At 46.1% G+C, this 25,170-nt stretch overlaps 1 protein-coding gene across 1 annotated transcript; it reads right to left on the bottom strand.

Annotated features, from left to right (window-relative positions):
- Window positions 1–145: 145 nt before the first annotated feature.
- LOC129052668 (uncharacterized) lies at window positions 146–24,282 on the bottom strand. Its single transcript, XM_054543475.2, has 3 exons — window positions 23,129–24,282; window positions 1,402–1,532; window positions 146–239 (listed from the first exon to the last, which is right to left on the bottom strand). The coding sequence occupies exon 1, from the start codon at window positions 23,984–23,986 to the stop codon at window positions 23,303–23,305; it is 684 nt and encodes a 227-aa protein (XP_054399450.2). The 5' UTR covers window positions 23,987–24,282; the 3' UTR covers window positions 146–239; window positions 1,402–1,532; window positions 23,129–23,302.
- Between the last annotated feature and the right edge of the window lie 888 nt (window positions 24,283–25,170).

Below are 25,170 nucleotides of genomic sequence, written 5' to 3'. Positions count from 1 at the left end.
CATCACCCCATCACAGCTTGGGCTAGACCTCCAGGTTTCCATGGAGGCTAGATGGAGGACTGCTCCCTGCAGGGGAAGGGCCACCTTGCAGGGCTGGCTCTCCTGCTGCCCGGTAGCTCTATGGCCTCTCTATGTCTGCAGTTACCTTCACTGGTTCCAGGAGCAGGTTGGATGAGGATGTGGGTGGAGGCTTTTGCTTCTCTGGTATCCTGCCGTTCTGTGATGACAGGACACAACATCTGTGTGGAGGAAATGTGTGCTGGGCCTGAGGGTGCTCCTTATAAAAATTACATAGTCAATGTCCATCTTAGGTTCAGCTGATTGTTTAGTCTCTACCAGGCCGTGTGCTAAGGGCTTTACATACATTTTTGCATTTAATCCAGCACACTTATAAGGTGTCTACTATGACTATATAAAACTTTTAGAAGAAAGCACAAGAGAAGGCCAGGCGCAGTGGCTCACACCTGTAATCCCAGCACTTTGGGAGGCCAAGGTGGGTGGATCACAAGGTCAAGTGATTGAGGCCATCCTGGCCAACATGGTGAAACCCCGTCTCTACTAAAAATACAAAAATTAGCCAGGCGTGGTGGCACGCTCCTGTAGTCCCAGCTACTCGGGAGGCTGAGGCAGGAGAATCACTTGAACCCAGGAGGTGGAAGTTGCAGTGAGCCGAGATCGTGCCACAGCACTCCAGCCTGGCGACAGAGCGAGACTCCGTCTCAAAAAAAAAAAAAAAAAAAAAAAAAAAACTTGAAGAACATGATTCATAAAAGAAACAATTGATAAACTGGACTTTATCAAAATTAAGAACTTCTGCTCTTTAAAAGGCATTGTTAAAAGAATGTATGAAAAGACAAACGGTAGTCTGGGAGAAAATATTTGCAAAGCATAGATCTAAAGAACTTGCATCCCAAATAAAGAACGTTCAAAATCAATAATAAGGAGAGGACCCACTTTTTAAAAAATGGGCAAAAGATTTGAATAGTTATACACCTCACCAAAGACGATATACACACGGCAACTCAGCACATAAAAAGATGCCCAACATCCGCGGTGGCTCACGCCTGTAATCCCAGCACTTTGGGAGGCCGAGACGGGAGGATCATGAGGTCAGGAGATTGAGACCATCCTGGCTAACATGGTGAAACCCCGTCTCTACTAAAAATACAAAAAAAAAAAAAAAAAAAAATTAGCCACGTGTAGTGGCTGGCGCCTGTAGTCCCAGCTACTCGAGAGGCTGAGGCAGGAGAATGGCGTGAACCCCGGAGGCAGAGCTTGCAGTGAGCCGAGATCGCGCCACTGCACTCCAGCCTGGGCAACAGAGCGAGAGTCTGTCTCAAAAAAAAAAAAAAGAAAGAAAGAAAAGAAAAGATGCCCAACATCATTAGTCAGAAATATGACCTGGGTGTGCTATGTGTGATCCCAGCTGCTTGGGAAGCTGAGGCTGAAGGATTGCTTGAGCCCAGGAATTCAAGGCTGCAGTGAGCCAGGATTGCACCAATGCACTTCAGACTGGGCAACCGAGTGAGACTCTGTTAAAAAGAGAGAGAGAAAGAGAAGTACAAATTAAAATTAGAATGAGATACTTCTACACATCTATTAATATGGCTAGGCTGGGCACGGTGGCTCATGTCTGTAATCCCAGCACTTTGGGAGGCTGAGGCGGTGGATCGCTTGAGGTCAGGAGTTCAAGAACAGCCTGACCAACATGGAGAAACCCAGTCTCTACTAAAAATACAAAAAAAAATTAGCCAGGCGTGGTGGTGTGTGCCTGTAATCCCAGCTACTCGGGAGGCTGAGGCAGGAGCATCACTTGAACCCAGGAGGTGGAGGTTGCGGTGAGCCGAGATGGCACCACTGCACTCCAGCCTGGGTGACAGTCTCAAAAAAAAAAAAAGTGAAAAGTTTACTCATAAAAAAACCTGTACAGAGTTTTATTTCTTTTATTTATTTATTTATTTTTGAGACGGAGTCTCGCTTTGTCACCCAGGCTGGAGTGCAGTGGTGCGATCTTGGCTCACTGCAACCTCCGCCTCCTGGGTTCAAGTGATTCTCCTGCCTCAGCCTCATGAGTAACTGGGATTACAGGTGCCCGCTGCCATGCCTGGCTGATGTTTGTATTTTTAGTAGAGACGGGGTTTCACCATGTTGGCCAGGCTGGTCTTGAACTCCTGACCTCAGGTGATCTGCCCGCCTTGGCCTCCCAAAGCGTTGGGATTACAGGCATGAGCCACTGAGCCCAACCCTGAACAGAGATTGGAGCAGTTTTATTTGTAATAACCCAAACCTGGAAACAACCCAAATGCTCCTCAAGTTGGGAGGGTATAAACTGTGGTACACTACTCAGGAATAAACACTACTCAGGAATAAAAAGCAACGAACGGTGGATACACTCAACAATATGGGTGACCCTCAAATGTATTATGCAAAGTGAAAGATGCCAGACTCAAATGTCTAGAGACTGCAGGATTCCCTTTATGTGACATTTTTGCAAAGACAAAACTGTTAAGGACAGAAAAAAGATCAGCGGTTGCCAGGGGATTGGTGGGCAGAGATTTACTACTAAGAGGCACGGGGAAATCTGGAGGCATGATAGAATCATTCCATATCTTATTTATGGGAATGGTTACAAAATTAATAAAATTGTTAATTTATTTTATTAATAAAACATGTTTTATTAATAAAATAAAAAATGTTTGTCAGCTGGGCGCGGTGGCTCATGACTGTAATCCCAGCACTTTGGGAGGCCAAGGTGAGAGGATCACGAGGTCAGGAGATTGAGACCATCCTGGCCAACATGGTGAAACCCCGTCTCTACTAAAATACAAAAAATTAGCAGCCGGGCATGGTGGCTCAAGCTTGTAATCCCAGCACTTTGGGAGGCTGAGGCAGGCGAATCACGAGGTCAGGAGTTCAAGACCAGCCTGGCCTGTAATCCCAGCTACTCAGGAGGCTGAGGCGGGAGAATCACTTGAACCTGGGAGGCGGAGGTTGCAGTCAGCCGAGATCGAGCCGCTGCATTCCAGCCCAGATGACAAGAGTGAGACTCTGTCTCAAAAAAAAAAAAAAAAAAAAAAAAAAAATTAGCTGGGCGCTGGGCATGGTGGCGTACACCTGTAGTCCCAGCTACTCGGGTGGTTGAGATAGGGGAATCACTTGAACCCCGGGAGGCAGAGGTTGTAGTGAGCTGAGATCGCACCACTGCACTCCAGCCTGGAGACAGAGCAAGACTCCGTCTCCAAAAAAAAAAAAAAAATTGTTTATCAAAACTTGCAGAACAGGCCAGGTGTGGTGGCTCATGCCTGTAATCCCACCACTTTGGGAGGCCAAGGCAGGTAAATCACTTGAGGCCAGGAGTTGGAGACTAGCCTCACCAACATGGTGAAACCCTATCTCTACAAAAAATACAAAAATTAGCCAGGCATGGTGGTGTGTGCCTATAATTCCAGCTACTCAGGAGGCTGAGGCACAAGAATCGCCTAAACTGACCGGGAGGCAGAGGTTGTAGTGAGCCGAAATTGCACCACTGCACTCCAGCCTGGGTGACTGAGTGAGATTCTGTTTCCAAACAAACAAACAAACAAACAAAAAAACCTTGCAGGACTATCCACACAAGAGGTGATTTTCACTGCATTAAGTTACACCTTTTTTTTTGGAGACAGGGTCTTGCTCTGTTGTCCAGGCTGGAGTCAAGTGACACAATCGTAGCTCACTGAAGCCTTGAACTCCTGGGCTCAAGCCATCTTCCTGCCTCAGCTTCCCCAGTAGATGGGACTACAGACTTGTGCACTCATGCCACTGAGCTTACTTCATTTTTTTTTTTTTTTTTTGTAGAGATGAAGTCTCACTGTGTTGCTCAGGCTGGTCTTTCAGTGACAATATTCCTCCATTTATTTATTTATTTATTTTTTGAGATGGAGTCTCACACTGTCGCCCGGGCTGGAGTGCAATGGCACAATCTCAGCTCACCGCAACCCCTGCCTCGCAGGTTCACACGATTCTCCTGCCTCAGCCTCCCGAGTAGTTGGGATTACAGGCGCACACCACCATACCTGGCTAATTTTTTGCATTTTTAGTAGAGACAGGGTTTCACCATGTTGGCCAGAGTGGTCTCGAGCTCCTGACGTCATGATCCACCTGCCTCGGCTTCCCAATGTGCTGGGATTACAGGTGTGAGCCACCACGCCCAGCCTCCTTCATTTATTAATTCAATAAGCCTTTATTCGAAGTCCACCCTACATTAGGCTTTGTCTTAGTCATGGGGGTATATGGCTGAATAACTGGACTGTCCCTAACCCTCTGCCCCTAAGATTTGATCATACTAATACATTAAATCTCAGAAAGCATGGTGTTTAGCATCCTGAATTTCAGGTGCAAATATTTTGGGGGGATGGATAGAAGCCTTGGCTTCCCTTATCCTGACTCACTGTGGGACCTTGGACAAATGGCTTCACTTTTCTGAGCCTATTCCCTCATCTGGAAAACAGAAATAAGCATAGTACCTACCTCGGAGGATTATTGTCGAGATTAACTGAGAGAATGCGTAAGAGATGCTTAGAATGGTGCCTGATACAAAGAATGGGATCAGTAAATGTTATTAGCTGCAGCTTCATGGTTGGTTTTCAAGGTGGGTATGTACTGACAAAGATTCTTTGCATTGCCAAACTTTAGTCAGGCTTCTGGATCCTCTATTAAGCCCCCCTATGCACTTCCTTGTAAAATCCAGTTTTAGCAAAGAACCCTCCTAAGTCAGTTTAGCAAGAACCCCTCATCCCCCACATGGGATCACCTCCATATCTGATCAGGTTTCTCATCCTCTACTCCTGGTGATGTCTGATTACCCGGGCTTGTCTTCAGCAAGAATCCCGTTAGGTCAGTTTAGCCAGAATCTGCCTTACCACTGATGCTTCCTCTTAGTAATTTTCCATCCATTGGCCCCCACACTTGGCCATGTTTGGAGTTAAGCCCAATCTCTCGCTCCCATTGCAAGACTTCATTGCAGTGGTTCCTGTGTCTATAACGATGGTCTTGCGCAAAGTCTTTCTGATCATGCTTTAACACATATCGTTGAATAATTTTTTCTTTAACAGTATAACAAGGTATGTAGGCATTTTCTTAGAAACACAAAGCTATGAATGGTGGGTAGGTTCTCAGGCTCACCCGTGAACTTCTACTTTATACCATTGGGAAGTATATAAATATACTTTACGTCATTGCAAATTGTAGAAACATCCTCCTCTACCATCTGGATTTGTGTGTTCTGTGTTAGCGTTGAGGCCAAATGAGAAAGTCAGGCTGGTCTTTGCAGGACAAGCTTTTGCAAACACAGAGCTGCCTGCACCATGCCCGGTAGTTGGAATTCCTAGCCCCAGCTGAAATGCAATGGGCCTTTGCTCCCTCTCTCCTGCCCTCTTGAGGCTGGTCTGGCAGCCAAGGTGCTAGTTCTGTTTTCTGTATGTGAAGTTGGAGTTGCCTAACAGAAGGGAGATGCATTCACCATATTTCAGTGCATGAGCCACAGCATGATTATAATCTTTTTCTTTTCTTTTCTTTTCTTTTTTTTGAGACCAGATCTCGATGTCGCCCAGACTGGAGTGCAGTGGTGCGATCAAGGCTCAATGGAGCCTCAACCTTCTGGGCTCTAGTGATCCTCCCACCTCTGTCTCCCAAGTACCTGGGACTACAGGTGTGTGTCACTATACCCAGCTAATTTTTTTATTTTTATTTTTTGTAGCGATGGGGTCTCGCCATGTTGCCCAGGCTGGTCTTGAATTCCTGAGCTCAAGGGGTTCGCTCTCTTCAGCCTCCCAAAGTGCTGGGATTAGAGGAGTAAGCCACCACACCCAGCATAAATATAATCTTAAAAATTGACCAGCGGGGCTGGGCATGATGGCTCACGCCTGTAATCCCAACACTTTGGGAAGCCGAGGTGGGCGGATCACCTGAGGTCAGGAGTTCAAGACCAGCCTAGCCAATATGGTGAAACCCCATCTCTACTAAAAATACAAAAATTAGCTGGATGTGGTGGTGTGCACTTGTAGTCCCAGCTACTTGGGAGGCTGAGGCAAGAGAATCACTTGACCTGGGAGGCGGAGGTTGCAGTGAGCCGAGATTGTACCACTGCACTCCAGCCTGGGTGACATAGCGAGACTCCCTCTCAAACAAACAAACAAACAAAAATAATAATAATAAACATTGACCAGAGGTACCTAGTTGGAGAGCTGCTTGGTAGTGTGTTTCAATTGACTGAAGAATGTGCCATTTGACCCAGCAATCCTATTCTTTTTTCAAAAAGGGATGAAGGGAGTACACACAGGATCTAGTTGGCAGCAAGCCTGTGTAACATCACTGTGAGCCAGGTCGTTGAAGACCCTTGGGATCCAACAGTGACATTACACATGATCTCTGCCCTAAAGGATCTCAAAGTCCTGGGCAGGGGTGGGGGGATAATAATAAGCAAGGGTAGCAGGTGAAATATGGCCACAAATTCCTTGAAACTCCTCTCTTTGCATATGGGGAGGCTTGTGATTGATTAACAGAGCAGCATTGGGCCATTTTCCTGGCCCAGGCATTAAGAAAATATTTGCTTTCCATTTTCATCTCTTGGAACACTCTCAGTCCTGAGCTGTCACGAAAGAAATCTTGAGACCACCAAGACCTCATGTAAATACTCTAGCCAAGCGGCCCAGGGGATTCCAGCCTTCTAGCCGTCACCACCAGCATCTTGAGCTCTCGGGACTAACTCGTGTAACCAACTGAATACCAAAAAGTGACCTCAGTTGATGCCACTTTGAAAATAAGAATCACCCAGCTGAGCCTTCCCCAAATGAAGCCCATCATGACTATACTAGAATAGAATATCATATAATATAATATACAGGCCGGGCACAGTGGCTCAGGCCTGTAATCCCAACACTTTGGGAGGCTGAGGCCAGTGGATCATTTGAGTTCAGGAGTTTGAGACCAGCCTGGCCAATATGGTGAAACCCTGTCTCTACTAAAAATACAAAAAATCAGCTGGGCATGGTGGCAGGACCTGTAGTCCCAGCTACTCAGGAGGCTGAGACAGGAGAATTGCTAGAGCCTGGGAGGCGGAGGTTGCAGTGAGCCGAGATCACGACACTGCACTCCAGCCTGGGTGACAGAGTGAGACTCTGCCTTAAAAAAAAAAAAAATATATATATATATATATATATGTGTGTGTGTGTGTGTATATATGTATGTGTATATATATATATATATATATGTATGTGTATATATATATATATGTATGTGTATATATATATATATGTATGTATATATATATATATGTATGTGTATATATATATATATATATGTATGTGTATATATATATATATGTATGTGTATATATATATATGTATGTGTATATATATATATATATATATATGTATGTGTATATATATATATATATATATATGCATATATAATGACTGTTGTTTTGAGCCACCAAGTGTTAAAGTAATTTGTCATTTGCAATGGAATACATAACAAGCCTAATAAGTCAAGAGAAATGTCTGCATCTTACCCAAAGCAATTGCAGATAAAACATAAGGCAAAACTAAACAGACCAAGCTATGCTCAAAAATGAGCAACTCTGTGGAGTTGAAAGCAGGGAAATGGCTGAAGCCATGAGCACTTGGGCACTGGGTCCACACAGCCACCAAATCTTCCTTTTTTAGGGTAATGAGATTAAAATTCTCCACAAGAGACAGAAGCCAAGTCAGCCTCCTGCCTGAAGCTGGCAACAGGGGTGGCACTCCACTATTGGGAATGGAAGCAAAAAATAAAACTGCAGGGAATCTCTGCCTGGGACTCTGACTTAGACAAAGTGCTTGGTTCAGGGAGGGAAGGACAGATTTTGGTGACCCACAGAATACTGAAACAAACCTCCCTCTGAATCTGCCACTGAGGCTGCAGTGTCCCCAATGTGTCCATGGGAAGGGGCCCTAGACATCATTGTGAGATGGGTTTCTGGAAGCCTGGCGGAAGCAGGAGTAACTCTGCTGGAGAGGGAGGGTGAGCACACAGGGAAGGGAAAGGATTAAGAAAAACAAAACCCTGCCATTGCAAAGGAAGCTGCAACCCAAACTTCAGAAGCCTTGTTGAAATTGAGAGGCAGCAAATTCACCAATCACAACAAGCAGAAAACGAAGTAACTGCAGGCCTGGCGTGGTGGCTCACGCCTGTAATCCCAGCACTTTGGGAGGCCAAGGCGGGCGGATCACCTGCGGTCAGGAGTTTGAGACCAGCCTGGCCAACATGGTGGAACCCCATCTCTACTAAAAATACAAAAATTAGCCAGGCATGGTGGCAAGCACCTGTAGTTCCAGCTACTCGGAAGCCTGAGGTAGGAGAATCACTTGAACCCAGGAGGCGGAGGTTGCAGTGAGCCTAGACCGCGCCATTGGACTCCAACCTGGGCGACAGAGTAAAACTCCGCCTCAAAAAAAAAAAAAAGAAAAAGAAAAAAGAAAAAGAAAATGAAGTAACTGCAGATGAGATGAATTTATAGAAAGATAAAAGACTAAAATAAATGTTTGGAATCCTCAAAGAAAGATTCTTTATGAAGGAAAAAAAAAAAAAGAACAAGACTAGCCATATGGAAGTCTAGATAGCTGAAAACTTTAAATGCTAGGGGAGAAAAATGAATGGACAACAAAAAGCACAAAAAGGAAAGAAGGCATGAACCTAGAGAAATGAGTGAGCCCTGAAAACATAGCTTCCCTAAAAACTGTTGCTCCCTAGTACCTTGAAATTTTAACAGCCTCGGCATGGCATGATGGATGCCTGTAATCCCAGCACTTTGGGAGGCCGAGGCGGGAGGATCAGTTGAGCCCAGGAGTTTGAAACCAGCCTAAACAACAAAGTGAGACCCCTGTTTCCATTAAAAAAAAAAAAAAAAAGAGGGAATATTTTCCTAGTTTTATCCTAGTTTAAGAAAAAGTTCAGACCAATCTCACTCATGAATGTCAGTGCAATCAATGCTGAGGAAATATTAACAAACAATCCTGGAATGTATAAAAATATAATACATTATAAACAAATTGGGTTTATCCTAGAAATGCAGTTTGGTTCATTATTAGGAAATCTATAAATATAATTTATCATATGAATAGATTAGAAGGGAAAAACTATATGATCATTTTAGCAAATGCAGTAAAAGTACACAGTAAAATCAGTACACTCAATATAAAAGCTCTTACTAAGCTAAAAAAAATCCTCAACTTAATAAAGATTATCTACAAAATTCCTGCAGAATGAATATGCTCAATGGAAACATTAAAAACATTCCAAATAGAGAAGGCCAGGCACAGTGGCTCATGCCTGTAATCCCAGCACTCTGGGAGGCCGAGGCAGGCAGATTACCTGAGGTCAGGAGTTCAAGACCAGCTTGGCCAACATGGTGAAACCCTGTCGCTACTAAAAACACAAAAAATTAGCGGGGTGTGGTGGCACACACCCGTAATCCCACCTACTCAGGAGGCTGAGGCAGGAGAATCACTTGAACCCAGGAGGCGGAGGTTGCAGTGAGCAGAGATCGTGCCACTGTACTCCAGCCTGGGCAACAGAGTGAGACTTTGTCTCACAAAAAAAAACCAAAATAAAAAAAATTAGCTGGGCATGGTGGTGGGCACCTATAGTCCCAGCTATTCAGGAGGCTGAGGCAGGAGAATTGCTTGAACCCAGGAGATGGAGGTTGCAGTGAGCCGAGACCACGCCATTGCACTCCAGTCTGGGCAACAGAGCAAGACTCTGTCTCTAAATAAATAAATAAATAAATAAAATAACGTGAAATAATAAAAGAGAATCAAGTAGAAATATTAAGGATGGAAAATATAAACATTGAAATAAAGAACGCAATAGGAGGAGAAAACAGTAAGATGGATAGAGCTGAAGAATGAGCTGGGTAATGAGAATGATGTAATGCCTTGAGATACGTTACTGTGAACAAAGAAAGAAAGGAAAGAAGAGAGAGAAGGAGAGGGAATAATAGAATATTTTTATGATTTGGGGATAAGGAAGGGTCACGTGATAGAGAATAGAGAAGACACAAAATTGAGTGCAAATCTTTTTGTTGTTGTTTTTAAGACAGGCTCTCACTCTGTCGCCCAGGCTGGAGTGCAGTGGCACGATCTCAGCTCACTGCAACCTCTGCCTCTGGGTTCAGGCAATTCTCCTGTCTCAGCCTCCTGAGTAGCTGGGACTACAGGCGCCCGCCACCACGCCTGGCTAATTTTTTTTTTTTTTTTTTTTTTTTAAAGTAGAGACAGGGTTTCACCATATTGGTCAGGCTGGTCTCAAACTCCAGTCCTCAAGTAATCTGCCTGCCTCGGCCTCCCAAAGTGCTGGGATTACAGGCATGAGCCACTGCGCCTGGCCAATGAACAGGCATTTCAGAACAGAGGGCCTAAGAATGGCCAGTAAACACATGACAAAGTGTTCAATCTTATTAGTAGTCAGGCAAATAAAAAATAAAACCATCGTGAGATACCATTTTATACCCACCATATGGTGAAAATGCTAGATTCTGAGGCTGTAGAGCAAGAGAAACTTTCAAACTCTGCTGGTGGAAAAGAACAACATGAAGACCAGTGGTTTTTTTTTGTTTTTTTTTGTTGTTTTTTTTTTGTGAGATGGAGTCTTGCTCTGTCACCCAGGCTGGAGTGCAGTGGTGCGATCTTGGCTCACTGCAACCTCCACCTCCCGGGCTCAAACGATTCTCCTGCCTCAGCCTCCTGAGTAGCTGGGACTACAGGCGCACGCCCCCACACCTGGCTAATTTTTGTATTTTTAGTAGATACAGGGTTTCACCATGTTGTCCAGGATGGTCTTGATCCCCTGACCTTGTGATCCACCCGCCTCGGCCTCCCAAAGTGCTGGGATTACAATAGGCATGAGCCACCGTGCCTGGCCAGAAGATTTACTTACTACAGTTTCATTCTTAGGTATATACCCTGGAGAAACTCTTACCTGTGTATAAAAATGTCCATGAAAAATTATGAACAAATGTTCATTAATGTTCATTAATAGAAGTGTTATTGTGATATTTTCATCTTCAGGAATAATAGAATACTGAACAGTAGAATGAGTTTGAGGTCCATGTATCAGAATGGTTTTACCCAAAATATAATTCTTTATTCATTGAATCAGTATTTATTGAATACCCACTATGTTCCAGGCATTGTTCTAGGGACTTAATTTCCACAATGAATAAAACAAAAAGAAAAACCTCTGCTTCATGGAGCTTATGCTCTGTGTTGAATTTTTTAAAAAGTAATTTTGAAATAATATAAATAGTTTGATATCATTTATGTATTTAAAGCAGTGGTTCTTGAGCTTTTTGGTCTCTGGACATTTTTATACCTTAAAAAATTATTGCCGGGTGCGGTGGCTCACACTTGTAATCCCAGCACTTTGGGAGGCTGAGGCAGGCGGATCACGAGGTCAGGAGTACGAGACCAGCCTGGCCAACGCAGTGAAACCCTATCTCTACTAAAAATACAAAAAGTTAGCCGGGTATGGTGGCAGGTGCCTGTAATCCCAGCTACTCAGGAGGCTGAGGCAGGAGAATCTCTTGAACCCAGGAGGCGGAGGTTGCAGTGAACTGAAATCATGCCATTGCACTCCAGTCTGGGTGACAGTGCTAGACCCCGTCTCAAAAAAAAAAGAAGAAAAAAATTATTGAGCATCCCCAAAGAGTTATCAATACTCACCATATTAGAAATAAAAGCTGGCTGCAGTGGTCACACCTATAATCCCACAACTTTGGGAGGCCGAGGCAGGAGGATTGCTTAAGCCCAAGAATTCGAGACCAGCCTAAGCAATATGGTGAGACTCCCATTTCTACAAAAATTTTTAAAAGTTAAAAAAAAAAAAAAAAAAATTAGCTTGGCATGGTGTCACACGCCCATAGTCCCAGCTTCTTGGGAAGCTGAGGTGGAAGGATTGCTTGAGCCCAGGGTTTGAGGCTACTGTCAGCTGTGTTTGCACCACTGCACTCCAGCCTGGGCAACAAAGCAAGGCCCTGTGTGTTAAAAAAATAAAAAAGAAAAATTAAAAATTAAATGGAGGTGATGTCCTTGATATAACAATAAAAATTATTAGTTAAATCTCAACCTTGGGAACGGGTCTTTTTTTTGAGATGGATCTTGCCGTGTCACCCAGACTAGAGTGCAGTGGCACAATCTCGGCTCACTGCAACCTCCACCTCCTGGGTTCAAGCGATTCTCCTGCCTTAGCCTCCTCAGTAGCTGACATTACAGGTACATGCCACCATGCCAGGCTATTTTTTTTTTTGAGACGGAGTCTCGCTCTGTTGCCCAGGCTGGAGTGCAGTGGCACAATCACAGCTCACTGTAGCCACGACCTCCCTGGGCTCAAGTGATCCTCCTGCCTCAGCCTCCCAAGTATCTGGGACCACAGGCACAGTATCTGGGATTACAGGTGTGAGCCACTGTGCCCAGCTAAATGTAACATCATTTTTATTTGAAAGAACAACTGATAGCCAAACTGTGGTTTTAAAATTTTCTCCATTGTAACTTTTTTTTTCTTTTTGTTCTTAGAGTCAGGTCTCGTTCTGTCACCCAGGCTGGAGTGCAGTGGTGCTATCACAGCTCACTGCAGCCTCAACCTCCTGGGCTCAATCGATCCTCTCGCCTCAGCCACTTGAGTAGCTGGGACCACAGGCACGTGCCACTGTGCCTGGTTAATTTTTAAATTTTTATTTCTTAATATTTTTGTAGAGGCAGAGTCCCACTATGTTGACCAGACTGCTATCCTGCCCTTAAGTGAGCCTTCTGCCTTGGCCTCCCAGTGGATTGGGATTAGAGATTACAGGTGTGACCCACTGCTCCTGGCCTCAAGGACATTCTTAAGTAAAACTGTTTTTGTTTTTTTACTTTTAGAGCAGGGAGGTGAAGCATATAATAACCACATATGTAGTTTGTGCCACTGCCTTGTCATACCATGGAGCCAGAAATTTTACCTACAATTATTTTGCATCATTAGTTTAAATGTCAACACAGGGAAAAAGACAAATAATATCTTGGTATTATTGTGAAGATAATTTTGACTTTGCAGTTCGCTCGAAAGTATCTCAGGAACCCTAGGAGTCTGAAACCCATACTCTGAGAATTGGTGCTTTAACATTTGGTAGGAAAACATTATTTATATATTTTCAGTTATGTTAAATTTGTTGGTTGGGCCCGGTGGCTCATGCCTGTAATCCCAGCACTTTGGGAAGGAGAGGTGGGTAGATCAGCTGGGGTCAGGAGTTCAAGACCAGCCTGGCCAACATGGTGAAAATCTGTCTCTACTAAAAATACAAAAATTAGCCTGGCATGGTGGCGTGCACCTGTAATCCCAGCTACTTGGGAGGCTGAGGCAGGAGAATTGCTTGAACCTGGGAGGCAGAAGTTGCGGTGAGCTGAGATCGCGCCACTGCACTCCAGGGTGAGACTCTATCTCAAAAAAAAAACACAAAAATAAACAAACAAATAAATAAATAAATAAATTTGGCCAGGCGCGGTGGCTCATGCTTGTAATCCCAGCACTTTGGGAGGCTGATGCAGGCGGATCACGAGGTCAGGATATCGAGAACATCCTGGCTAATACAGTGAAACCCCGTCTCTACTAAAAATACAAAAAAATTAGCCAGGCGTGGTGGCGTGCACCTGTAGTCCCAGCTACTCGGGAGGCTGAGGCAGGAGAATGGTGTGAACCCCGGAGGTGGAGCTTGCAGTGAGCTGAGATCGCGCCACTGCACTCCAGCCTGGGCAAAAGAGCAAGATTCTGTCTCAATAAATAAATAAATAAATAAATAAATAAATAAATAAATAAATTTGTTGAAGTTTGTTTTATGAGGCAGGACATGGTCTATTTTTGGTGAATATTGCATATGCACATAAAAACAATGTGTATTCTGCTTTGCTTGTGTACTTGAAAATAACGTGTATTCTACTTACTGTGGAGTGTTCTGTAAACGTCCATGTCCATTAGATCCAGTTGGTAGCTGGTGGTGTTCAGTTTTTCTATATTCTTGCTGATTTTTTTTCTACTTTTCTATCAATTGCTATAAAAGGAGTGTTGTAGTCTCATTATAATTGTGGATTTGTGCATTTTTCCTTTTAATTCTGTCAGTGTTTTGCTTTATATATTTTGAAGCTCTGTTGTTAGGTACATACACATTTAGGATTGTTATGTCTTCCTGGTGAATTGACCCTTTTGTTGTTAGGTAGTGTCCCTGTTTATGCCTGCAAATTTGACTTGTTCTGAGACCTAGTTTGCCTGATATTAATATAGCCACTCTTTCTTCTTTATTTTTTAAAAGGATTAAAAAATAAAATAAGGCTGGGTGCAGTGGCTCAAGCCTGTAATCCTAGCACTTTGGGAGTCCGAGGCGGGCAGATAATTTGAAGTCAGAAGTTTGAGGCCAGCTTGGCCAACATGGTGAAACCCCATCTCTACTAACAAAATACAAAAATTAGCCGGGTGTGGTGGCGCGTGCATGTAATCCCAGCTACTCGGGAAGCTGAGGCACGATAATCACTTGAACCTGAGAAGCGGAGGTTGCAGTGAGCTGAGATCACACCACTGCACTCCAGCCTGGGTGACACAGTGAGATTCAGTCTAAAAAAAAATAAAATAAATAAAATAAAATGGAGATGAGGTCTTATTATGTTGCCCAGGCTGGTCTCCAATTCCTGGGCTCAAGCAGTCCTTCTACTTTGGCTTCCCAAAGTGATTGGGTTATAGTCCAGCCACACTCTTTTTACTAGTGTTTTCACAATATGTCTTTTTCAATCCTTTCACATTTAACCTACCTACATCATTATATTTAAAGTGAGAATGTTCCCCCCAGGTCCAACTTTGACTTTAAAAGTGAGAATTTTTTTTTTTCTGGTAGACAGGGTCTCACTCTGTTGCCCAGGCTGGCGTACAATGACATGATTATAGCTCACTGTAACCTCAGATTCCTGGGCTCAAGCAATCCTCTCACTTCAGTCTCCTCAGTAGCTAGGACTACAGGTGCACACCACCACACCTGGGTAATTTTTTTTTTTTTAATAGAATCAAGGTCTTCTATGTTACCTAGGTGGGTTTGGAATTCCTGGCTTCAAACAATCCTTCTGCTTTGGCTTTCCAAAGTGTTGGGATTATAAAGATTATTGATCGGGCACGGTGTTTCACATCTGTATTTCCCTCAATGGTTTTAGCATCTCTAGGTGATCCTTGACTGACTCAGTTAGAGATTACAAAGGGATGAATTTCTGCTTTTCCTCTATATTTATCAGGAGGGCAGCCATCGAGTGTTTTGTTTTTAATAACTATCTTATTCCGTTTGGGTTGCTATAACAAAATACTATAGACTGGATGGGTTATAAGCAACAAAAATGTATTTCTTGCAGGTCTGGAGGCTGGGAAGTCAAAGATCAAGCCCCAGCAGACTCAGCATCTGGTGAGGCCCATTTCGTAATTCCACCTGGTGCCTTCCCACTGTATCCTCGCATGGTGGAAGCGAGCAAGGCAGCTCTCTCTGGGGCACTAATTACATACACAAGGGCCTCCCAAAGGCCCCACCTTCCAAAGGCAATACTGTCAGAGGTATGTGAACCAGAGCAACTCCATCTTGAATACGGGCTGGGTAAAATTAGGCTGGGACCTACTGGGCTGCATTCCCAGATGATTAAGGCATTCTAAGTCATAGGATGAGATAGAAGGACGGCAGAAGATACAGGTCATAAAGAACTTGCTGATAAAACAGGTTGCAGTAAAGAAGTCGGCTAAATCCCACCAAAACCAAGATGGTGAGTAACCTCTGGTGGCCTTCACTGCTATGCTCCCACCGATGCCATGAAAGTTTACAAACGCCATGGCAACGACAGGAAGTTACCCTGTATGGTATGTAAAAAGGTGAGGCATGGCCGGGCACGGTGACTCATGCCTGTAATCCCAGCACTTTGGGAGGCCGAGGTGGGCGGATTACCTGAGGTCAGGAGTTCGAGGCCAGCCTGGCCAACATCGTGAAACTCTGTCTGTAGTAAAAACACAAAATTAACTGGGTGTGGTGGTACACACCTGTAATCTCAGCTACTTGGGAGGCTGAGGCAGAATTGCTTGGACCAGGGAGGTGGAGGTTGCAGTGAGCTGAGATCACACCATTGCACTCCAGCCTGAGTGACAAGAATGAAACTCCATCTCAAAAAAAAAAAAAAAAAAAAAAAATAGGCTGGGCGCAGTGCCTCACGCCTGTAATCCTAGCACTTTGGGAGGTGGGTGGATCACCTGAGGTCAGGGGTTCAAGATCAGCCTGGCCAACATGGCAAAACCCTGTCTCTACTAAAAATACAAAAATTGGCCAGGCGTGGTGGCTCATGCCTGTAATCCCAGCACTTTGGCCGGCTGAGGCAGGCAGATCATCTGAGGTCGGGAGTTCGAGACCAGCCTGGCCAACATGGAGAAGCCCCATCTCTATTAAAAATAAAAAAATTAGCCAGGTGTGGTGGTGCATGCTTGTAATCCCAGCTACTCGGGAGGCTGAGGCAGGAGAATCGCTTGAACCCGGGAGGCGGAGGTTGCGGTGATCTGAGATTGTGCCACTGCACTCCAGCCTGGGGAACAAGAGCGAAACTCTGTCTCAAAAAGAACAAATAAATAAAAATACAAAAATTAGCCAGGCATGGCGGCCGGTGCCTATAATCCCAGCTACTCGGGAGGCTGAGGCAGGAGAATCGCTTGAACCCGGAGGGTGGAGGTTGCAGTGAGCCGAGATTGTGCCATTTCACTCCAGCCTGGGTGAAAGAGCAAAACTCCATCTTAAATAAATAAATAAAAAGTAAAAAATAAAAAAAATTTTAAAAAGGGGAGGCATGAATAATCCACCCCTTGTTTAGCATATAATTAAGAAATAACCATAAAAATGGGCAAGCAGCAGCCCTGCTCTGTCTATGGTGTAGCTATTCTGTTATTCCTCTACTTTCTTTTTTTTGAGACGGGGTCTCACTCGGTCGCCCAGGCTGGAGTGCAGTGGCATGATCTCGGCTCACTGCAATCTCTGCCTCCCAGGTTCTGGCCATTCTCCTGCATCAGCCTCCAAAGTAGCTGGGACTACAGTCGCCTGCCACCAGGCCCAGCTAATTTTTTGTATTTTTAGTAGAGACGGGATTTCACCGTGTTAGCCAGGATGGTCTCTGTCTCCTGACCTCGTGATCCACCCGCCTCAGCCTCCCAAAGTGCTGGGATTACAGGCGTCAACCTCCGCGCCCGGCCCATTCCTCTACTTTCTTAATAAACTTGCTTTCACCTTACTCTATGGACTCACCCTGAATTCTTTCTTGTGCAAGATCCAAGAACCCTCTCTTGGGGCCTGGATCTGGACCCCTTTCCCGTAACAATACCATTGAGGCAGAAATTTAAAAATAAATATGCATTCATTCACTCTAAGAAAAGTAACAGGCAAGGCAAGGGTTAAAAGGAAAATAAGTTTTCCTCTGCCTAGCAAAGGAAAGTACAGCAAGCTCACTTCAAGGACAGTTATATGATAACACTGTTTGAGAAGCCAAGGCCAAAGGAGTGGGCTCCAGACACCTCTCCTCCAGAGCAAAGTTGAAGGAAGAAAAAGAGAGAAAGACAAATTCTTTTACTGTTACTCCTTTCCGTGGTTTCTTAAGCATGATTAAGTTTTACAAATGTCTGTATTTAGCCAGTTCTTGTTTTTCTTTCAATGCAGCTACAAAGCCACCGGCTATGCAAGGCCATAAGTTATGCTATGCTATAGATTATGTGACCTATCATATGATTAGCTGCTTTTGTTTTACTTTTGTAAGCCAGCTTATAAAAACTCCACTCTGTCTTTGTTCTAGGCTCAGCTTTTTGGATGTGAGTCCACTGAGCTGGTGCGTACCTGAAATAAACAATCCTCCTGTACTCAGATCAAGACCATCCTGGCTAACATGGTGAAACCCCGTCTCTACTAAAAATACAAAAAATTAGCCAGGTGTGGTGGCGCTCGCCTGTAGTCCTAGCTACTCGGGAGGCTGAGGCAGGAGAATTGCTTGAACCTGGGAGGCGGAGGTTGCAGTGAGCCGAGATCGCGCCACTGCACTCCAGCCTAGCGACAGAGTGAGACTCCGTCTCAAAAAAAAAAAAAAAAAAAAAATCCTCCTGTACTCTCATATCAGTCTCTCCATTCCTCAGTTTACCACAACACCATCACACTGGTGATTAGGTTTCAATATATGAATCTTGGGGAACACAAACATTCAGATGATAGCAACAACATAGCAGGAGGTTCTGGTTGGATTAGAAACATGGGGCTGGGTGCAGCGGCTCACGCCTGTAATCTCAGCACTTTGGGAGGTCGAGGAGGGCAGATCACCTGAGGTCGGGAGTTCAAGACCAGCCTGGCCAACATGGTGAAACCCCTTCTCTACTAAAAAATTACAAAAATTAGCTGGGTGTGGTGGCGTGTGCCTGTAATCCCAGCTATTCAGGAGGCTGAGGCTGGAGAATCTCTTGAACTGGGGAGAGGCGGAGGTTTCAGTGAGCTGAGAACACGCCACTGTACTACAACTTGGGAGATGGAGCAAGACTCTGTCTCAAAAAAAAAAAAAAAAAAAAAAAAGGAAGACAAAGAAACATGGCCCATCACCCATCAGAATTCTAAAAGGTAAGTACGTGGAAGGAGACTCAGGCCATCTTTTTTTTTTTTTTTTGAGACAGAGTCTTGCTCTGTCGCCCAGGCTGGAGTGCAGTGGCACGATCTCGGCTCGCTGTAAGCTCTGCCCCCTGGGTTCACGCCATTCTCCTGCCTCAGCCTCCAGAGTAGCTGGGACTACAGGTGCCCACCACCATGCCTGGCTAATTTTTTGTATTTTTAGTAGAGACGGGGTTTCACCGTGTTAGCCAGGATGGTTTCGATCTCCTCACCTCGTGATCCCCCTGCCTCGGCCTCCCAAAGTGCTGGGATTACAGGCGTGAGCCACTGCGCCCAGCCTGAGATGGTGAATTTAATTGATAAACGTGTGTGTTCTGACTCTTCTATTGACTCACCATTTCTCTGTCTCTTTCCCTGTCTATGGCAGCCCTATTTTCTGAGACACAACAGTACTGAAATTAGGCCAGCTGATAACTGCTCAATGGCCTCTAAGTGTTCAAGTGAAAGGAAGAGTCCTGTCTCTCAGTTTCAATCAAAAGCTAGCAATGATTAAGCTTAGTGAGGAGGGCATGCCAACAACCGAGACAGGCTGGATTTAGGCCAGTTAATAACCCTACAATGGCCTCTCAGTGTTCAAGTGAAAGGAAGTGTCACATGTCTCTTGCTTTAAATCAAAAGCTGGAAATGATTAGGCTTAATGAGGAAGGCATGTCAAAAACTGAGATACGCTGAAAGCTAGGCCTCTTCCACTATGCAGTTAGCCAAGTTGTGAATGCAAAGGAAAAGCTTTCGAAGGAAATTAAAAGTGCCACTCCAATGAGTACATGAATGATAAGAAAGTGAAACAGGCTTATTGCTGATATGGAGAAAGTTTGAGTGGTCTGGATAGAAGATCAAACCAGCCACAACATTCTCTTAAACCAAAGACTAGACCGGGCATGGTGGCTCACACCTCTAATCCCACCACTTTGGGAGGCCGAGGTGGGAGGATCACCTGAGGTCAGGAGTTTGAGACCAGCCTGGCCAACATGGCAAAACCCCATCTCTACTAAAAATACAAAAAATTAGCCAGGTGTAGTGATAGGCACCTGTTATCCCAGCTACTCGGGAGGCTGAGGCAGGAGAATTGCTTGAACCCGGGAGGCAGAAGTTGTAGTGAGCCATTGCACTCCAGCCTGGGTGACAGATCGAGACTCTGTCTCAAAAAAAAAAAAAAAAAAAAAGACAAAGACTAACCCAGAGCAAGGCCCTAGACCCTAGCTGTCTTCAATTCTCTGAAGGCTGGGAGAGATGAGGAAGCTGCAGAAGAAAAGCAGAAGCTAGCAGAGGCTAGTTCATGAAGTTTAAGGAAAGAAACTGTCACCATAACATAAAAGTGCAAGGTAAAGCAGCAGGTGCTCATGGAGAAGCCACAGCAAGTTATCCAGGTCTAGTTAAGATCATTGATGAAGGTGGCTACACTAAACAGTAGAGTTTCAATGTAGATGAAACAGCTTTATATCAAAAGAAAATGCCAGGAAGTCTTTCATAGCTAGAGAGGAGAAATCAATGCCTGGCTTCAAAGTTTCAAAGGACAGGCTAACTCTCTTGTCAGGAGTTGGTGTAGCTGGTGAGTTTAAGTTGAAGCCAACTGCTCGTTGATAATTCTGAAAATCTGAAGGCCCTTAAGAATTATGCTACGTCTACTCTGCCTGTGCTCTGTAAGTGGAACGCCAAAGCCTGGATGACAGCACATCTGTTTTCCTTTCAAAATATTACTGCTTGTTGACAATACACCTGGATACCCAAGAGCTCTGATGGTGATGAATGTGGTTTTCTTTTTTTTTTTTTTCTTTTGTTTTTGAGATGGAATCTGGCTCTGTCCCCCAGGCTGGAGTGCAATGATGCAATCTTGGCTCACTGCAACCTCCGTCTCCCGGGTTCAAGCAATTCTCCTGCCTCAGCCTCCCAAGTAGCTGGGACTACAGGCAGGTGTAATCCCAACACTTTGGGAGGCCGAGACGGGTGGATCACTTGAGGTCAGGAGTTCGAGACCAGCCTGGCCAACATGGAGAATCCCAGCTACCCTGAATCTGTTCTCCACCCGGCAGCCAGGGGGCTCTTACACCACAGATTAAATAGCTTTATTCTACTGATTAAAATCCACCAGTACTAGGGGCCTAGAGGGACATCGAGCTGGGTCTTGGCACATTCCTCCATCTGCAGTTCCTTCCTCCACTGAACTCTTGTTTGTTTGTTTGTTTTAAGACAGTGTCGCTCTGTCACCTAGGCTGGAGTGCAGTGGCATGATCTCAGCTCACTGCAACCTCCACTTCCCAGGTTCGAGCGATTCTCATATCTCAGCCACCCCCATTCACAGGTTGTAGGTGGACATATCTTTTTTTTTTTTTTTTTTTTTTGTGACAGGGTCTTGCTCTGCCTTAGGCTAGAGTGCAGTGGTGCCATCTTGGCTCACTGCAGCCTTGAACTCCTGGGCTCAAGTGATCCTCTTTCCTCAGCCTCCTGAGTAGCAGAGGCTACAGGTATGTAGCACCATGACCAGCTAATTCTTAAAAAATAGAGATGAGGTCTTGCTATGTTCCCCAGGCTGGTCTCAAACTTCTGGGCTCAAGTGATCCTCCCACCTCAGCCTCCCAAAGTGTTGAGATTACAGGCATGAGCCACCATGCCTGGCCTTCCATATACATTTTAGAATCAATGTATGAGTCACCCCATCCCCCCACCTCTTGTCCAAATCCCTTGGGATTCTGGTTGAAATTCTAATGACTTTAAAGATTACTATGGAGATGACTATTTTATTTTATTTTATTTCATTATTTTATTTTTGAGATAGAGTTTCACTCTTGTTGCCCAGGCTGGAGTTCAGTGGCACAATCTCGGTTCACTGCAACCTCCGCCTCCTGGGTTCAAACGATTCCCCCGCCCTAGCCTCCCGAGTAGCTGGGATTACAGGCGCCCACCACCACACCCAGCTAATTTTTGCATTTTTAGTAGAGACAGGGTTTCACCATGTTGGCCAGGCTGATCTCGAACTCCTGACCTCAGGTGATCCACCTACCTCAGGCTCCCAAAGCGGTAGGATTACAGGCGTAAGCCACCGCACCTGGCCACAACTGACATTTTATTTTTATTTTATTTATTTATTTATTTTTGACACAGAGTCTCACTCTGTCGCCCAGGCTGGAGTGCAGTGGTGCGATCTCACCTCACTGAACCTCCGGATTCAAGCAATTCTCCTGCCTCAGCCTCCTGAGTAGCTGGGATTACAGGCGCGCGCCACCACGCCTGGCTAATTTTTGTGTTTTTAGTAGAGATGGGGTTTCACCATGTTGGTCAGGCTGGTCTCGAATTCCTGACCTCAGGTGATCTGCCGCCTCGGCCTCCCAAAGTGCTGGGATTACAGGCGTGAGCCACCGCGCCTGGCCTATTTATTTACTTTTTTGAGACACAGTCTCACTCTGTTGCCCAGGCTGGAGTGCAGTGGCATAATCTCGGCTCACTGCAACCTCCACCTCCCGGGCTCAAGCAATTCTCCTGCCTCAGCCTCCCGAGTAGCCGGGATTACAGGCGTGTGGCACCACACCTGGCTAATTTTTGTATTTTTAGTAGAGATGGGGTTTTGCCTTGTTGGCCAGGCTGGTCTCGAACTCCTGACCTCAGGTGATCCACCCGCCTTGGCTCCCAAAGTGCTGGGATTACAGGCGTGAGCCACCGCACCCGGCCACAACTGACATTTTAAAGACGTGTCAGGCCATCCATGAACTGGTGATGTCTCTCCATTTATTCAGGACTTCTTTTATGTCCTTTAATAGAAAAGAGGTGGCCGGGCGTGGTAGCTCACGCCTGTAATCCCAGCACTTTGGGAGGCCGAGGTGGGTGGATCACCTGAGGTCAAGAGGTGGAGACCAGCCTGACCAACATGGAGAAACCCCGTCTCTACTAAAAATACAAAAATTAGCGGGGTGTGGTGGCACATGCCTGTAATTCCAGCTACTTGGGAGGCTGAGGCAGGAGAATCGCTTGAACCCGGGAGGCAGACGTTGTGGTGAGCTGAGATCGTGCCATTGCACTCCAGCCTGGGCAACAAAAGTGAAACTCCATCTCAAAAAAAAAAAAAGGAAGAAGGTTTTGTGCACTATTTGTTCGAGTAATTAGAGGGGGAAGAGCATGCTACAATTCATAAACGACACTTTTTTATAGATCCCTTCTCCTCAGAGTCCTATTATCTATATTTTGCAGGAAAGGGAACTGAAGCTGAGAAGGGTGAAGGAACCTCCGCAAGGATACACAGTAGTGACAGGGCTGAGACTAGGTCCCCCAGCCCAGCCCCTGGTATGCATGTGTGTTGCATACTGGGAACCACCCACCTTGCCCCTCGGCCCAGTAAAAGCCTAAGTGGACAGATCTGTCACCATTTTATCTCCCCCTGACAACGCTAGGCAGGGAGCATACCTGGGGCCGGGCCACAGTTAATCGCTTTATTTTAAGCTCTGCATGAAGAGAGACGCGGCACAGATATACAGAAGAATGATGAGGAGACAGGTCGTCTTGAGCTGCTGTGTGAGGGCCTGCTTGGATGAAGACTTCAAGGCCATCTTGCTTGTCCTACTGCTCCGGAACCTGGTGCTAAGGGATATGTTGGTGGCCCCATAGCCACAGCCTTCTCCCTCGCTCATCCTTGACCCCAACCACTATGCACAGGCTCATGGAGGCTGGCGAGAGCCTACTCACGGTGGCCGGGTCAGGTCCGGGGAAGCGCTGGCTGAAAGGGATGGTGGTCGCTGGGAGGATAATGGTGACTGCATCCAGGTCTGTGGAGGCTGCCCGGCACAGCCTGGCCCTCTCCAGGGGTTGAAGGCCATAGCCCCGCATGGCCTGGGCCACCCGTCCCATGGCCACCCACAGCCTGTCCAGGCAGCAGGCCAGCAGGGACATGGCCATGTGCTGTAGCACGGCCTGCAGCAGTAGCTCCAACACCTTGCTGTTATCATGGCGGAAGCCCACCAGGCTGTAGTAGGCCCAATGGGCCATGGAGACCACGGCCAGGCCAGCCTCCCATCGCAGGTGTTGCAGGAGTCGCGAGATGCAGCGGCAGGCTCCATGGATCAGGGTGGTGAACAGCTGTAGGTTCCAGATCCACACAACAGTCAGCTGCTGCCACAAGGCCCGCTGGACAGGCAGCATCACCTCTATGCACAGTCTCCGGGACAGGATGAGGATGAGACCCCCACCCACTGGCAGGCTGCTGCACCAGTGAATGCAGACGCCCAGCATGGAGACCGAGAGCCAGTGGGAGGCTGGATTTGCCATCTCCACCTGCAGCCCCAGCAGGGATGCATAGGAGTTCACCAGGCCTAGGCCACACAGCAGCAGGAGCGGGAGCAGGACCTGCCAGACCTCCCTGCCCAGCCAGCTCCCATTCTGTGGGGCATTTCCCCCACAGCTCCTTGTGGAGAAGCACAGCAAGGGGCCTTCACGACCCAAAGGCTGTGTACCCAGGCTCCTGCCCCAGGGACATGAGGCTGCACTCACGCCCCAAGCTCATATTAGCTGACCCTCTGGACCAAACATCCTGTCACCTGGGCAGGGTAGTTTTGCAACAATCAATGACAGCACAAAAGATCAGGATATGAACTTATGTCAAAGAGAGGGCATAACTTCTTTGCCCATAATAGGCAAGGCAGGCAGTCATTGAGAATGCAGCTGTAGGCCAGGCACAGTGGCTCATGCCTGTAATCCCAGCATTTTGGGAGGCAGAGGTGGGAGGATCACCTGATGTCAGGAGTTTGAGACTAGCCTGGCCAACATGGCAAAACCCCATCTCTACTAAAAGTACAAAAATTAGTCAGGCATGGTGGCGGGTGTCTGTAATCCCAGCTACTCGGGAGGCTGAGACAGGAGAATCACTTGAATCTGGGAGGCAGAGGTTGCAGTGAGCTGAGATCGCGCCATTGCACTCCAGCCTGGGCAATAAGAGCAAAACCCTGTCTCAAAAAATAATAATAAGTCAGGTGCAGTGGCTCACACCTGTAATCTTAGCACTTTGGGAGGCCGAGGTAGGAGGATCACTTGAGGTCAGGAGTTCGAGACCAGCCTATCCAACATAGCAAAACCCAGTCTCTACTAAAAATACAAAAATTAGCTGGGCGTAGTGGTGGGCACCTGTAATCCCAGCTACTCGGGAGGCTGAGGCAGGAGAATCGCTTGAAAACGGGAGGCGGAGGTTGCAGTGAGCTGAGATTGCGCCATTGCACTCCAGCCTGGGCAACAAGAGCAAAACTCTGTCTCAAAAATAAAGAAAGAAAATGCAGCTGTAATGTCCTCGTTTGGGTCCACTATTTTCATGCCCTCATCTGACAAACGCGACTCAGCATCTTCTCCATGCTAGGCTCTGCCTCCAGGCAGAGCACATGGGGAGGAGACATATGCTTTGCCTCCAGGCTAGTGGGGGAACACAGACCTTTAAACACCATCAAGGCAAAACTGTCCCACCC

Source organism: Pongo abelii, chromosome 23 (assembly GCF_028885655.2).
Source record: "Pongo abelii isolate AG06213 chromosome 23, NHGRI_mPonAbe1-v2.0_pri, whole genome shotgun sequence".
NCBI classification, from domain to species: Eukaryota; Metazoa; Chordata; class Mammalia; order Primates; family Hominidae; genus Pongo; species Pongo abelii.
Note: the sequence above shows the minus strand (reverse complement) of the source record. Positions and strands in the feature narration are given on the sequence as shown.

What these genes read in the sequence shown, in the direction of transcription:
- LOC129052668 (XM_054543475.2), bottom strand. Translation starts at nt 23,986, where the DNA reads ATGGCAAATCCAGCCTCCCACTGGCTCTCGGTCTCCATGCTGGGCGTC.